This window comes from Engraulis encrasicolus, chromosome 24 (genome assembly GCF_034702125.1).
Source record: "Engraulis encrasicolus isolate BLACKSEA-1 chromosome 24, IST_EnEncr_1.0, whole genome shotgun sequence".
In the NCBI taxonomy this organism is placed as follows: Eukaryota; Metazoa; Chordata; class Actinopteri; order Clupeiformes; family Engraulidae; genus Engraulis; species Engraulis encrasicolus.
The window spans coordinates 26,103,682-26,120,083 of NC_085880.1; the positions used below are offsets into that span (position 1 = coordinate 26,103,682).

At 46.7% G+C, this 16,402-nt stretch overlaps 1 protein-coding gene across 1 annotated transcript in view; it reads left to right on the forward strand.

Moving 5' to 3' along the window:
• fmn2a (formin 2a) overlaps positions 1-16,402 on the forward strand; it is a 75,200-nt gene that overhangs the window by 5,817 nt on the left and 52,981 nt on the right. The window contains exons 3-4 of the mRNA XM_063191977.1: positions 9,454-9,617; positions 14,430-14,549. Coding sequence (XP_063048047.1) covers positions 9,454-9,617; positions 14,430-14,549 — 284 coding nt within the window. The remainder of the gene's footprint in view (positions 1-9,453; positions 9,618-14,429; positions 14,550-16,402) is intronic.

Consider the following 16,402-nt stretch of genomic DNA (forward strand, 5'->3'; position numbering starts at 1 on the left):
TTGAGCTATTTTGACAGGCTGACTGCTCAAGCTGTAGCTAAAACAGTGCAAATCTTGGCCAGAAGGCCATGTCAAGGAAATTATTATGGCTTAAATGCCACACAGTTAACTTTATGCACAGTGTGAACATAATTTCTTAATTCTGTAATTACATAATTTCATAACAGGTGTTTGAATTACATAATTTCATAACATGGTGGTCATTCCTACAATAGTAGATCATTATGGTAAGGAATGGGAGGGAAGGAAACAACAATATCACATAGGTCTACTACATAGAAATTCAAAAAGGGCTGTCACAATATTCTTTGCATGGTCAGTAATTCATCAGTTGTTTTTTTTCTTTTTCTTCTCAGGAATATAATGAAATGCTGAGCTGTGTTTGCTCTCTTTCAACGGCTAGTGCATAGCCTTAAGTGCCCTCAACATACTGCAACAGAATATCTTTGGAGTCCGAAGAAAAATGTGGATGGCCTCAAATGCCTTTGTTCAGACCCCAGAGATATTCTGTTACACTATTCAGTTGAGAAATGGAAATAATCAAATGTAAGAAACTGGAGTCCATTTTTTGTCTTTTTCTTCCTCGTAAATAAGTCAAACTGATAAATGTTCTCTTTTGTCCAGCTGCTGCCAAGTGATTTTACAACCCTACAGGTATAGACCAACAATACCTACTTGGTAAATCAACTCATTATGACTAAAAAAGCAAATGGACGAGAATTTCACAAGGGCGTGAAAGTAGGGCCTATGGTAGGTCTAGACCTACAGCTGAAAACTTGTTTATGTGATGCCTTAGGTTACAGTCTACGGTTAAGATAATCTGCAGAACCATGAGAGCTCTAGGAGCTAACTGAGTAGTCCTACACTCAGTGAGCCCATTCCAACATGTGACCTTGCCTCCTCCACTTGTGCTTGTATTGTGGCCTCGTACCAGGAAGAAATATGTCGCGCATTATAATTCAATGTATTGCAAAGGCTCAGTTGTAAAGTCATTTTCTCATTTGTAAACTGGACAGTGAATGAAGACTAGTCCCCAGAAATGGTTGTGGCTAGGCTGACAGCGGGGAAACATCTGGGTTATGTATATAACCCCAGTTCCCTGAGAAGGGACCAGACCTATTACTCATGGGACATGATCGACCTTGGTTGATCCACGAAGCATTTTTTATATCTTTAATCAAGCCGAATGGCAGATGGCTGTGTCAGTCAAGCTAGGGTCCGCCCACCGGCGGCGGCTATTACTGCACTGACGCCCATCTCACTTCCTCTTTCGCTGCTGAGCCCCTCAGCAGAGACGCCGTGTGCTCAACCTAGTAATAGGTCTGGTCCCTTCTCAGGGAACTGGGGTTATATACATAACCCAGATGTTCCCTATCGCAGGAACTGCGACCTATTACTCATGGGACCGTCTCCAATCCCGCACACGACGTGGCTATGCAGAGGGCACCATTCGGAATACGGTGCAGTGAGGGCCCCGCAACTTCCCAGGGCAGGGCCCCACCACCACCAGAACCACACACACAGTATGCCAACGCCCAGCTATAGGGGAGCGACAGGTAGTGGTGCGACTACACAGAGGCCAAACCTCCCCGTTGCCAGCAGTTAACACAGCCCGTGGGGCAGAGGGTCAGCCACCTCCCACATGAAGAATCAAACAAAAGAGTGGAGAAACTCCACCCTGTCGCCCTCCATATGTCAAACACACATCCATCTGTATATGGGCCAAGACAACGACACCCCCCTCGTAGAGTGTGCACACAGACCCACTGGGGGTGCCAAAGGAGTCCTCTGTAGACAAACTCAGTAGCCTCCACCCATACGCGGCTGGAGCTCTGGAGCTGGGGCTGGGGCAGGTAGAGACCCAGTCTCTTTTTGGAGAAGTCAATGAGCAGGGCTTGACTCCACGGCGAGTCGGAGAGGACTGGAGCCCAGGTCGAGCGAGCCCTAGGCCTGGCTGGAGCTCTGAAGCTGAAGCTGGGGCCAACCAAATATGCCAACTTACGCCTGAAGTGGGCCTTACCTCCCGAGGCTGCCTCATGACAAATACATAGCAGAGTGCAGCACCTAAACCCTGTGTGCCATCCAAACACAAGCGGAGGGCATGCACAGAGCAAAGCTCATGTAAATAAACCCCCAAGAACAACCCAATGGGGGGGAGTGAAGAGACCAGCTAAACAAGGAGCTGACATTAGGCATAAGGCTGTGTCCACTGCGGGGTGGGAAAGCCGCATTCTGGCGTAACACCGCCGCACCATCCTCCGCAGAGAAGCGCGGGCAGGCCGGATGTACCAACAGCGCATGTACAGTATGTCACTGAGGCGCTAGGCCAAGGACAACATCACCAACAATACTGTCTCACATGCCAATTTTTATTCTTTTATTTATTTATTTATTTCATTTTCAATGGCTGAGTTAGGCCCGCAGTGCCGTCATCATCAAAGAGGGCGGTACAGAGGTAACAGGGAATGAGTGGCAGAGAGAGAGACAGGGGAGGAGCAACAAACTGACCCAGGTCGGTAAAACGTAAGAGTGCTCAACCATGTAGGACATGGTAGGGCCCAATAATTATGTTTGAGGGAAAGCAGCTTGACACATGCTGACGAGAGAAGCCCAAACTGGGGGTCCACTCGTGCCCGTAGAATTTTCAGCAGGCCCCATGCCGACAAAGGCCCGGGTGGGGCACGCCATATGCCCATCATGACACGTGTCATCAGGGGATGCGAACACAGAGTTGCACACCCAAACCCAGAATGACATGTTGAGACTGCCGCCACATCCAGTGTAATTGTCAAGGCTGCCATCGCTTGGTCCAAAAGATGCCGGGGAAAGCCAAGAGTGCCGGCAACAGGACACTATAAGGAGTCGGGCCCCAGGTAGCGCATCACACCAACAAACATGTCACGCCAGCGCAGAAAGCAGGAGGGCAGACAGAGCCCTGGAATTCTGGAGAGCCCCTGCCACCTCACCAGACAGGCCGACATCCGATAGTTACAGCCTCTCCGAGGCCAGGCCACTAGTGCCGGCCGTGGCCATGCTATCTCCCCGTCGACCAGCCTCAGTAAGTCCTAGCACAGTGGGATCACCTATGGCGGGCCCACTGCCAAACAGCAGAAATCGAGAAAGCATGACTGGGCAGCTCCAGCTGGAGCCACCAGAATACACATAATCCTCATGCACTCTGGCCAGGAGCAAAGGGAGAAGGACAGTTGGGGAAACCATAAAGTGTCCCAAGGTCCAGGGCTATGCCAAGGCAGCCACTCCCCAGGGACGATTATCCCCCTGGGAAAGCTCACAAAGGGCAATGCACAGTTAGCCATATTACAAACGGGTCGATGTTGGCCCTGCCAACTGAGATCAGAATGCTCTCCCCCACCTTTGTACGCAGAAGCCATGCTGCTGCATGAAGGTAGCCCCTGAAAGCAATGCCACATAGAACAGGGGCAGGGAATGTACTCCATCGTGCGCGGTGATGTATGCCAGTGATGTTCAACCTATGGGCCGGGGCCCATTGGGGGGCCCTGAAGGTGTACCAAGGGGGCCTGGAAATAATATTCCAAAACCCACAATCACATTATGGTGTGTGTTGCTGCTGATTTATGTGAATTTTATTCGTATTCGGGTCCGAGGTGGGCCCCGAACCTTTGTGACAATTTCGAGTGGGCCCCAAGTTGGGAAAGGTGGGGAACCCCTGATGCATGTAATCGCCAAAGTGTCGTCTGATCCAACCTACACAGGAAGGGGCGAAAGCCTAGCAGCACTGTGAGGAGCCCAAACACCTTGACATGTAGTTTGGCTTGGCTGGCGGGCCAAAAGCCATTGACCACCACGCTGTGACCGATCCGTGGTGGATGCATAAGGTGCCATGGTTAACCGGCCCCCCACCACACTGACAAGCACTCAGGGGTCTACCAAACCCCTGTGCCTGTCCCTGCTTGGGTAGAAATACTGAGAAGTGCGTCAGACCCGAAAAAGCCCCAGTCACAATAAGCACATTGGCAAGGGCACCACTGCCGCGCCAAGCATGCCCAATAACTACAGGGACAACTGTGTTGTCCCCGGCCAACCCAGGGAGAACAGGCTGAGTGACATCAGTAAACTGTTCATGCGCTCCAGGTACAGTAGGGGATGCGGGCCCTTAGAAATAGGGGCGAGTCAGACTGAGGAATACAACCGGCTGGGCCAGGAGAAGAAACCTCTGAATGACTCATAATAATAAGAAATATTATGATTAGCTCGGCCATCATAATAATAATCATTGTTATCATTATTATTATTATTATTATTGGTATTACCATTCTTGTAATTATTATTATCATTAATAATAATAATAATAAATCCCGACCTCTCCCAATGGGTCAATGATGGCATAAAGAGAGGTGGACGGTCTGGGCTGTAACACCGCTATAACAGGCAATACCAAGCACGTGAACACGCACGAGAGAGAGCGAGCGAGCGCGCCGAGCTCCACTCCAAAGCCTGACTAGAACTCCTAGGATGCAAACGCAGAAGACCTGTGTCTGACATGGTTGGGTATATATGTGAAATGAGCAGACGTCAGATCCATAATGACGACCCAGTCATTAATTGGCAAGTACACTCGACGAAAATGTGCATGTGGAGTGGACACAGAACAGAGCAGTCCCCGGTGCAAGACCATAAGGCAAGACAGAGGCTGGCGTGAAAACCCTATGTGCGTGAATGACAGCAAAATAGGCAGCTGGCATAAAGTAGCCCCCGTTGCGCAGCCACCAGACATCTGGAGAGCGCGCACGGAGACGGGGCGAACCCAATTACGCACGCATTGCCATTGAACCAGTACAAAATGTGAGGCCCCAGTGGCAACGCAAAACGCAGGAATATCCTGCGTCAGACAAGAACAGACATAGTGCACCAGGCAGACGTCAGTATCAAGAAATATAATACAACATAGAACCGGGCGAATGCACCCGACAAAACGATGTGGAGTGAGCATTCTACATTCCCGACATTTCAGTCACTTTATTTACCCTCAGAGGGAAAACAAGTATAACTTTGCCCGGTATGCCGTAAATTGAGGCTCGGGCAGACATAGTGCGCCAGGCAGACGTCAGTATCAAGAAATATAATACAACACAGAACCGGGCGAATGCACCCGACAAAACGATGTGGAGTGAGCATTCTACATTCCCGACATTTCAGTCACGTTATTTACCCTCAGAGGGAAAACAAGTATAACTTTGCCCGGTATGCCGTAGATTGAGGCTCGGGCACCAGCTTTCGGTCGTGTTAACAATTGTAAATAGTATTGCTAGCCAGTAGTCGAAGCAAAACCATTGCGCGCTCCCGCGCGTCGATGTCTGCCTGGCCAAGCTGTGTATGAAGCCCGTCCAGTGGGCGCAAGAGCCAGACACGGAGATAAGCGCGCGCCTCGTCTCGTGACTGTACACAAAACGCAGGGAGTTCTCCCCTTTTGCCAACCTCATAACAGTAGCACGACCATCCTTATAGCAGAATAAGGGCATGTTATAAGTCTGGTTTCCCGTTGCAGAGGCCCACGAGAGCGCTGCGAGGGGTACTTTTACTGTATTTAAATTAATTAATTAATCCAGACCTGTGCCAAGGTGAAGCGCTGCGTCTCCACTCCCTTTATAGCCGAGATTAGGGAGGGTGAAATGTTTGGATGTCCTGCACAGAGGCTCCTCAGAGCGGCAGTGCAAGATAGGTAGCCTACCTTTAAGGCATTCACAGATAGTCGTGCAATCACAGACCGTACATGGGGGGAGAACAACATTTTATTTCACAACTGACCATCAGAAGGGACCGTGCAAACCATCAGTGTGCAAACAGATCAATTTGTTTATTTGATGTGTACATGACATGTGTTCGGGCAACATTGGGCGAACCAGGTGCTTATGTGAACATACAGTGGGTCACAAGTGTGAGGCACTGGGTGTGTCCTTACGGTGTACAACGGGGACCATGGGACAAAACGTGCCAGTGGTCCCACATACAGTAGAGGTCGGCGTAATCCAGCTTGTGTTCGGTAGACGTCCCCGTCCGTCCATACATGCGACAAAGCCCCAGGCTGCTGCTCACCGGGCTAGTAATAGGTCCGAGTCTAATCGGCCTACGAGCCCAACTTACCTGTGTCAACACTTCCATGCGCCCAGTACAAGTAGTCAAACCACCCGTCAGAGCCATGCTACAGGGCGGGGGATAGGCTAAAAGCCTAACTGAGCTAGCAGCGCGCGCCATGGGCTAGAAGGGGGTACACAAGCCGGTCAGGGAGGGGTCGGAACTCAGGGGCTCGAGGAGCTAGCTGGCTAACCGGCAGGCTAACACGCTCGACTGGCCTAGCAGACGGGTAGAGACGGCGTCTGCATTGAGGATAATTCCGTTGCTGAGACGCTCTCTCAGCGTGCCTAGGGGAACGCAGACCAAACACGAAACAGGGTCCTTCCCTTTGGGAAAGCGGCTGTATCGTGTTCTCCCCTCAGGGAGGCGCGTGCGACCCAAGGCCCCCTCCATAGATGTTCGTATCTCGAGGACATCTGAAAATCCTGTAAATAAAAACATCTGAAACGACAGAGAAAACAAGTTAAGAATCGCGTGGGCACTCTTAGCTGGCGTACACCGGCTATTACGAGTAATACGCCACACGGAAATTCATTAACAAATAGCAACATTGTATATTTTAACAATGTCGTAACAGTGATACTTTACGTGGACCTTTCCCGGCGAAGCAAGAAAAGAGGAAGTGAGATGGGCGTCAGTGCAGTAATAGCCGCCGCCGGTGGGCGGACCCTAGCTTGACTGACACAGCCATCTGCCATTCGGCTTGATTAAAGATATAAAAAATGCTTCGTGGATCAACCAAGGTCGATCATGTCCCATGAGTAATAGCAAAGAAACTCAAGAGAAAGAACAATCTCTTGGCGGGGAATGCATTGGCCACGGTGTAGTACGGGGGCGTTGCCTGAGGACACGAGTGGACGGAAAATTAACTCCCTTGCGCATGGTCATTGGTCAGTGGGTGCGATGGATGCCATTTTCGTACTCCCTTGCACATGGTCAGTGGGGGCGACACCATGATGGATAATTTGTGGCCAAGTAACGGCAGCTGTTGGTCAGCAGTAATTGCTGGGGGTAATTAAGGACAGCTGACAGACATTCACGCTGTCCTATGACCTGTTCCACAGTGAATAACATTTCCGTACTCCCCTCGCCATCATTTCCTACTACGCTGTTATGACGTGAGTAAGCCCTCTTGTCTCAAGCCTCTTTGGACAAGAGGGCTTACTCACGTCATAACAGCATAGTACGAAATGATGGCGAGGGGAGTATGGAAATGTTATTCACTGTGGAACAGGTCATAGGACAGCGTGAATGTCTGTCAGCTGTCCTTAATTACCCCCAGCAATTACTGCTGACCAACAGCTGCCGTTACTTGGCCACAAATTACGGAGTACGAAAATGGCATCCATCGTGGATGGATGACCAATGACCATGCGCAAGGGAGTTAATTTTCCATCCACTCGTGTCCTCAGGCAACGCCCCCGTACTACACCGTGGCCAATGCATTCCCCGCCATGAGATTGTTCTTTCTCTTGAGTTTCTTTGGTGCTAGGTCGCAGTTCCTGCGATAGGGAACTTAGTTGTTTTCTCCACGGAGGCGGGGCATCAGCAAAGCGTGAAGCCACAAGCCCAAGCCCAAGTGGAGGACGCAAGGTCGCATATTTATTGGAATGTAGGCTACTGGGTAAATAAAATTGTTATCCACGCCCAGTGACCTTGACCTTGGTGTAAAATGAAACGGTGCCGAATCTGCTTAAGGGTTATTCACAAACGCGAGTGCCATGCGCTGGTTCAGCAACATCTGCGGCTTAAAAAGACAATGTGGCACGAAAATAATATTCAAGACATAATAGTAGAACTCCGTAGTCCAACATAACGCCTATGTGTGTACTAGAAACTCTGGCCGTCGTTGTTATATTCCAGTCTCAGCTCCACGCTACCACATGGATATGTTGGCATCTCAAGCACGCTTGCACCGATACTAAACTTTCAAAATCAAAGATTTACCAGGTAGGCTAGCCTACGTCACTTCATATTCATATTCATATTAATATTCACGCCTTTATTATTTCGAAAATGTCCGTCATCCAAAATCCGTTTGATATGGATCATGGAAGGCCTGGCCCTGGACTGAGGGCACCTGTCACGCGAACATGACACATCTGAATGGAAGCAGTCAACAACTGGCTGCGCGTGAAGCTAATGGTTTTGTTCCAAGCATTGCCTTGTTATTCAATTGATACGGTTATGGTGTTTTATTACCCACTCTCGATCCACTATTTCGTGTTTTCCACATATTTTATTCAATAAGCCTGTAGCTGATGCAGGTGAACAATTTACTTAGAACAGCGCGCACCGATGAAGTACTCACCCACGCTGACTAAAATCACTCTGGCAGGTGCGCCCATATTATCAGGTAGGCTACAATGCAGCGTTCAGACATCTTCCAAACATTACATGGATTGTCTGGACTGTCAGATTCAATTTGCTTGACTGGGGACAGTTTCTGACAGGGGGACCGTTTGTCCAGCAATGTTCATTAGATTACCAGTTATGTGGATATCAATTGCGTCTTTATTTTCTAGATTTCTATGGTCAGCTCCCCATCGTTTTGCTAACAAGACCCATTAATCTTCTGTTCTCTGTACTAACCAACTCTTTATTGTGTCCTGACATATCTTGCCCGGTGACATTGGTTCAATTAGCCACGAAGTAACCGTTTAAAATTGTGTCTTGGCGTGTTCCACTGAACCAGAGGAAAGTAGCCTATCGAGTTTGTGTTCAGCTGACAGATGAGTGATGTTTTTATGGCCAGACCCTCTAAAACTGCACTCTCATGCTCCACCTAGCCTGTGGCCGTAATGATGCTGCTGCTGCTGCTGTCTAGGCTGAGTGATTACATTGCCTGCATCAGTCTCAGCTCAACTAGGAGCTGTCAATGCTCTTTTAAACCAGGCTGGTGGGGAATTTGTAATCCACACCAAGGCTCTCGTATATATATATATTTCCATGGCAACAGTCCCACTGTACTATATTTATGAATATGAATGAGAGATGGGGATACCGTACCTCTAATAGCCTACTGCACAACACTCCCATTGTGATTCAAGTAAACAATATCGGCATGCAAATGTGCAGAATAAAAATTTACTGTAGTTGTAATTTGTGTGGCAGTTGGGATGAGGTGGGTGTAGGCTACTAATGGATGTGCACACGCTTCAGTGTCCCATATGTGGTCATGTAAGTGGATATGTTACTGTACCTATACCTGCACATGTACGTATAGTGAGCTACATATTTTCGAACTATTCAATAGGGTAGGCTATGTCTTATGACATTACAATCTCTCTCTCTCTCTCTCTCTCTCTCTCTCTCTGTCTCCATCTCTTCATCTCCCAGGGCGTACTCTGCTGTCGCGTTGCTTGGCAGGGGGTGAGGTTCCCCCAGAGGAGGTGGAGACGCTCTGCTCGCGCTTCCTGGCCTTGGGGATCCTGCAGCCCTTCAGCCACTGCTTCAGGGAACAGCTCCAGGCAGGCGAGGTGCCGGATATGCTCACGTTCAACGTAAGACACACACACACACACACACACACACACACACACACACACACACACACACACACAAAAGCATCTCTATCATGCTCTACACACATCACAAGTCCATACTAAGTACCGTAGAAGCCAATCAACTTCCGACTGTAGGAACTAAACCAAGCTTGCCACTTCTGATCTAAACAAGCACCACAACCCAGAGCCAGGTAGATTGGCTATTTATGGAAATCACCATTGTGAGACATTCTTACCTTCAACTACCTTACCTCCATGGTCCCCACATAGGGTCATATGGTTTTAGGGCTGCACGATTATGGAAAAAATCATAATCATGATTATTTTGGTCAAAATCATAATCACGATTATTTTGGTCAAAATCATAATCACGATTATTAATCACGATTATTGATTTTTGCAGATTTTTTTTTGAAAATTATAACTAGATGAAATATAACCAAGAATGAATTACATACGGGATGAGCAAAATAGAATGGATTGTAATAAAACTTCAGTGGACAGATTTCTGGCCAGAAACACTAGCCTGTCAGTATTTTCTGGATTCAAGGACGCTCTCTAAAATAGGTCAGTATTGCCACGATTAAATCACGATTAAAATCATGAGTTCGATTTCACTATTTTATCACGATTTTGATTATTTTTCGATTAATTGTGCAGCCCTATATGGTTTGTTTTATTAAGACTTCAGGTCATGTCTATAGGGGTGTAAACTGTTCCCAATAATCACAGTTGGCCTGTCAAAAACCAGTCACATCTGATCTTAACGTGCACAGAAATCCTGAGATGGGTAGATTGACTATTTATGGAAATCAACTTATTGTTAAGTGCTCGGGCAGAAGGAACACATTGCAGGGTGTCTAGTTTCTCAAGCAGGTAAAGACACCTCTGGCAGAGATCTTTATCTGTTCCTATTGTTTCTTTTTTCTCTCTGGTTTTCCCTGGAGAGCAAAGTTTGTTCTCGTTCCAAGACTGAACTCATGCATATGAAGCACTGAATCGAGTCAGAAGTTTCTCACTTTCCCTGCCACACTTCATTAACACCTCAACACCTCCAGTTGCCTTCTCACCTCCAGAATGCACATGTCGGGCTATATTCGGAGATCAGATGTCATGTAGAAATACATTGAAAAAAGGAAGGTTTCCACAACTTTTGTCGACAGGTGCTGAATCCTAATGTCAAATTATACAAAATGAGAAAGAAATGGATGGCCCCTACACTTTGGCTCATTTTGGAACAGGATTTTTTTGTAATTATAAACATAACTGCATTTCCATAGTAAAAAATGAATGATCTGAATGAAGGAACGATTTCTCACGTGTTGTACCTGTAGGAGTAGGAGTCTCTGATAAGGTCAACGGTGGCATCATTTCGCCATTAGATGAAATCATGCTTGTGTAGAGATGGATAGATCATGTTGTTGGTGAACGACAGGTTGATGGATGTGAATTTCTAATGGCTGAATCAATTGATGTTCATTTTGCTAATGGGTGTGCGCTGTGCAGCCCTTGGGCTGTTGGACTGAATTTATAGTTCAATATCGCCATTTACACAAATGATATGCTTACACACAGATGTTTATTATGGGCATACTGAATTATATTGCATTTGCGTGCACACATTTTTTATATTAGCATTGGGTCAAATGTCTGTTCGTCATATTGCATTTGCAAGCTCTCAAAAAATAATCTATTCCACGCTGTGAGATGGAGCGTAACTAATGCCTGAGTGTGGAGCTTACCTCAGCTCTGGAGAGCTTGATCTTCACATTTTTTTAACATTATGGTGAGGTTTCGTTTGGAGTGGGTTTTTATTTATTTTTTCCTTAATGGGGGCGAGAGGTTGCGTGATGCTGCTAAACAACAACGTACCCAGTTAATGCGAGGGGTTGTTGCCATAGTGACGACGGCTTATTTTTCAGGGTTGTCATTAGCCTGACCGCGTTCTGAAAATAGCCCCAATGGGTTGAGATCCCTTTCTGATCAGTGAGACAGAGCTGATTTGTATTTGAATAGATGAGTGTTTATTTACAACCACATACAGGCTCTCTCTCTCTCTCTCTCTCTCTCTCTCTCTCTCTCTCTCTCTCTCTCTCAGACGTCCACACATCTGCTCTGGCGGGTTATGTAAGAGCTCCACGTGCCCGACCTCTCTGTGGCTCGTGTCCAGCTCAAGGCGCTCTGTCTCTGGGTAAAGCTCAAGCGTGCCGCTGCAGATCTCTTGCTTCTGCTCCCAGTGCTTTGGGGGGTTTAGTGTTGGTGGAGGTGATGGGGCTGGAGCTGGAGCTTTGTTAGTTATCACAGGCATGACAGCAGGGGCTTCTGCCCCCTCTTTATGACAGCTGGAGAGGGAGCCTGCTGTTTCTCCCAGCTTTACACACACACACACACACACACACACACACACACACACACACACACACACACACACACACACACACACACACACACACACACACACACACTTCCTTTCTCTCTTTCTCTTTCTCTCTCTCTTCTCTTGCTTGCTCGTTGTCTCTCACACACCAACACACACACACACACACACACACACACACACACACACACACACACACACACACACACACACACACACACACACACACACACACACACACACACACACACACACACACACACACACACAGCCTTTCACGCTAGCATGGTCATCATCTTCGCTCATGCGTCCATGTGCAGACCCACACGTGAGTCCTTTCTCACAGCTCATTCACGCTAACCAACGTGGATGTGGCCACCCATGCGTACAAAAACACACACACATGGTCTTAGGTATTCAAACTGACGTTATGGTCAGTGTCCGTTATTTCCCTCAGTGTGGGTTCATTCATGTTGCTGTCTGTTTTGCATTTGTCTCACTGGCCATGTCATTGGCAGTCTATTAGAGTACCAGCAATGTGATCTTTTTAAAAGCTGCACAGAATACTGTGAGCTTATGTAGTAGAATAGAGATGGTGTTACTTGTAGCGTGACCAAATGTAGCAAGCAGAGTTTCCTCATTCTGTTCTCATCAAATGGCAAAATGTGCTTGCCCTCTTTCTTAAAATTTGGATGTCTGTGACTTCTGTGTCTATTTTGCTAAATTGGGTAACATGCAAAGTGCCGTGCTAACAATTAAAGCCTACATGAGAAGCACCAGTGAGACAATTTAATGCAGATCTGATTTTACTCATGATTATTTTGAGCACATTTTTTATTTGGCTTTCAGTTCTTGCACACACAGTAACAGCCACAAAAAAATCCTTGTTTGTCATAAAATTTAATCTCTGAGTTGAGATAAGGCTCTTCAAATACGTATCTTTACTTTTATCCTAATAGGATAATGAATTCTTCTGCCATCCACATACACATGCTTCACACATTCACAAGTATACGCACATACGCGCGCACACACACACCACTCCTACTTCCACACACACATTCACACCCCTCCTCTCTCACAGCTCTGGTACAAGATCATGGCTGTGAACACCGCTGCTTATTTTTAGTTGCCTGATTAGTCTCACATTTAGTGGCACAATGGTGAGTGTGTGTGTGCGCGTGCGTGTGCCATGCCCATGCCCATGTGAGCTCAGCTGACAGCCGAGTCTTTGTCAAGGGCTCAGGCAGAGATGCCATCGTCAGTGCTAGGGAGTGTCAGGTACAGCTTTCTTTTGAAGCTGGGCAGCTGTAGTCTTATGCTAAAGACAGGCTCAAGCTACACCACATTATAATCGCGTCCGATTTTCATGTTGGGTTGTGCCGCACACATAGAGAGAATTGGAAGATGTTGACCTTTAGGTTCAGCCGGGAATCGGGGGTGATTGAGCCCAGCTTTAGTGAGTTGGTCCTGGGATCGGAAAGTTGCAGGTTCGAATCCCACCCGTACAAGTAGGAAGAATGTGAAGTGGCTGAATTGCCCCTGTGCCCTACATCTAATCCCACATTGCTCCACGGTCCGTAATTAACTCCCGGAAACATAGTTCCTTTGGATAAAAGGGTCAGCTACAGTAAGTATAATGAAATGTAAAAAAGTATAGCAGTTCTTGTTGTGCCTTCCAGATCTGACAGAAATGTGGACCCAAAACCAATTTGAAATGACTTGTTAATTGAATTAATTGAAAATCTGGGGTGGGACCAGAAGAAGGCAGATGCTGCACGCAGGCCCAGAAAGTGAATGACCTGGAGGCTTTTACTCACAAGGAATAGGCCAAGATTCTTGTGTTAAGCCATGTTTCACATGTGAAGAATATTATAACTGCCAAAGGATGTTGTAGTAAGAATGTGACTAAGGGCTTGAATAATTTTGACAATGTTGTAAACACAGAAAGGACATTTTTGGGATATCACCAGAATTATAGCTGTAATTTCAGTTGTATTTGTCTTTTTTATAACTCCTCAATTGATTCGATTACAAATCAGAAAGAAAAATGGTGGTAAAATGGCTAAAACCCTTAATTTCAGTAAGGGTTGAATCATTTTGAACACAACTGTTCGTGACATGTTTCGACAGTGTTACTTCTGTATGCATCAGAGGGTCACATGGGTGGTGGTGTGTGATGTGCTTTGTTGACGTGCAGCTGATGTTACGGAAGTATGACCTCCCTGTCAATAAATATGGATAAAACCTGTACTTGTTTGAAGCAAAACAAAACTTAATGGCCCAAGTTCAATGTGAAGATGCCCCCAGAGATGCACATCTGTCTTATCTTACCTCTTCTCTCTCTCTCTCTCTCTCTCTCTCTCTCTCTCTCTCTCTCTCTCTCTCTCTCTCTCTCTCTCTCTCTCTCTCTCTCTCGTTCCTTGTGACAGGAGGAGCAGCTGTACACCTGGACTCCAATCAGCCCCCACCTTCAGCAGTGGGAGGAACCGACGCGGCCAACGCTGGCCAAAAGGCACACGCAGCGCCCCCATGGGGCCAGAACGGAGCAGGTCAGCTTGGTGTGCGTGTAAAAGTGCACATGTTTGTTTGTGAACACAAGCATGCATGCATGTTTCTCCGGGTTTACATGTGTTATATTATGTTTGTGAGTGGGAGGGCGAGAGAGAGGTGTGCGTGCATGAGTGCATTTCTGGATGGATATGATATGGAAGAGTGTGTGTGCACGCGCGTGTGTGTGTGTTTGTGGGTGTGTGTGTGCGAGAATGTGCATACATGTGTGTGTATGGAGAAAGAGAGAAAGCTTGTGTATGTCGGTGCGTATGTGAGCGAGATGATAAAAGTGAGCGTGTGTAAGCCTTTGCTTGTACATGAATCAAAAGTGCCTTTGACTGTGCCAAGTGCCATTATATGATCCCGTGATCCTGCGCTAGTCTGCGTTCAAAGGCGCCGCCGCTAACCCCCGCTGTTTCAACATTCTGTTTATGTTACTGTACATTATGCTATGCCTCTCTCACATGTGAAGGCTTCCTGACTCCACTACACAGCCATTGCTGTACCCATCTGTGGAGCAAATGTGTGCCTTTGCCTGGCCTTGCCGTTCACACACTTTAAACAATTCTACACACACCCCACCCCCCTGCACACACATTTGCACATGCATATGCACACACACACACACACACACACACACACACACACACACACACACACACACACACACACACACACACACACACAAGCACACGCCATACACACTTTTTAAGGCTCGGGTTGATGAATGAGTCTGTGTATTTTATGAGCTGCTGTAAACAGTCTCATTTATTTCATTTGCGCACCGTTTGTTCTGGAAAAGTTGAAAGTGAACCCCCAGAGGAAGTCTCTGGCCGTGGCTGAGTGCTTGGTAACACTTAGGGCTAAATGTCTTACACCTGCACAAGCCGTTTGCAAGTGATGCATGAACACATGACTGGTTGGTAGCTGGAGGCTGCAAGCAACCGCCGCCGCTGCCGCTGCCGCTCCGACTGCAAAGCGTTCCCAGACGGTTCATGAAAGAAATCGATGATGGAAAAGTATTTATTTTTTTGTTAAATTATTAAAACGATGCAAAGTCATTTTTTTGTCTTCGGTCACTCTTGAGGATGGAAGCACAATTGCTTGGACTATATAGTGAGTCATGTGAAGTTCATATACTGTATGTAGTGAAGTGATATCTATTTAGTGAAAACCTATGCAGTGTTCGCTTAATGGATTAACCTATATAAGACATGTGCTGTGGCAAAGAGGAGTTATTTTTTAAACCAAAGTGCATTAATGTCTAATCATGTCTAAGATTATGTTTAAGGCTGTTTAAGAGTATTATCTTTTAAACATTGTTTTGAGAATTCAGTCTGACTACAAAAGCCATTTTCAAGTGAAGCATGAACTCACAACTGATAGCTGGAGGCATCAGCAATGCAGCCTGACTGAAAAACGGTCCCAGACATCTCATGAAAGAAGTCGATGATGGAGAAGTATTTATTTTTTGTAAATTATTTAAGCGATACCAAGTGTTTTTTTCCTCTCGAGTCACCCTAGAGTAGACTCTAGGGCCTAGAGATTGGAAGCACAATTGCGCTTCATAGAGCTACTAATCGAAGTCATGTAAAGTTCATACAACACTGCAGTGATTTTGGAGTATCTGCAAAGGCTCTATCAGACCCGATGTGCCTTGGCAATGTTAAACCGTGTTTACTCAAGAGCAAGAAGGTGAAGTGAATGGTGAGGTTATGTTTGAGTGATATCTAATAAACCTTGTGCTGAAAAATCTGTCTTTTTTAAATGGTGGAGGATTTTGTGCTGTGGTTTAGTCTGCCAACAGAGGGCAGCACTTCACCAGAATTACTGCAAGTCGATGGCTCCATCC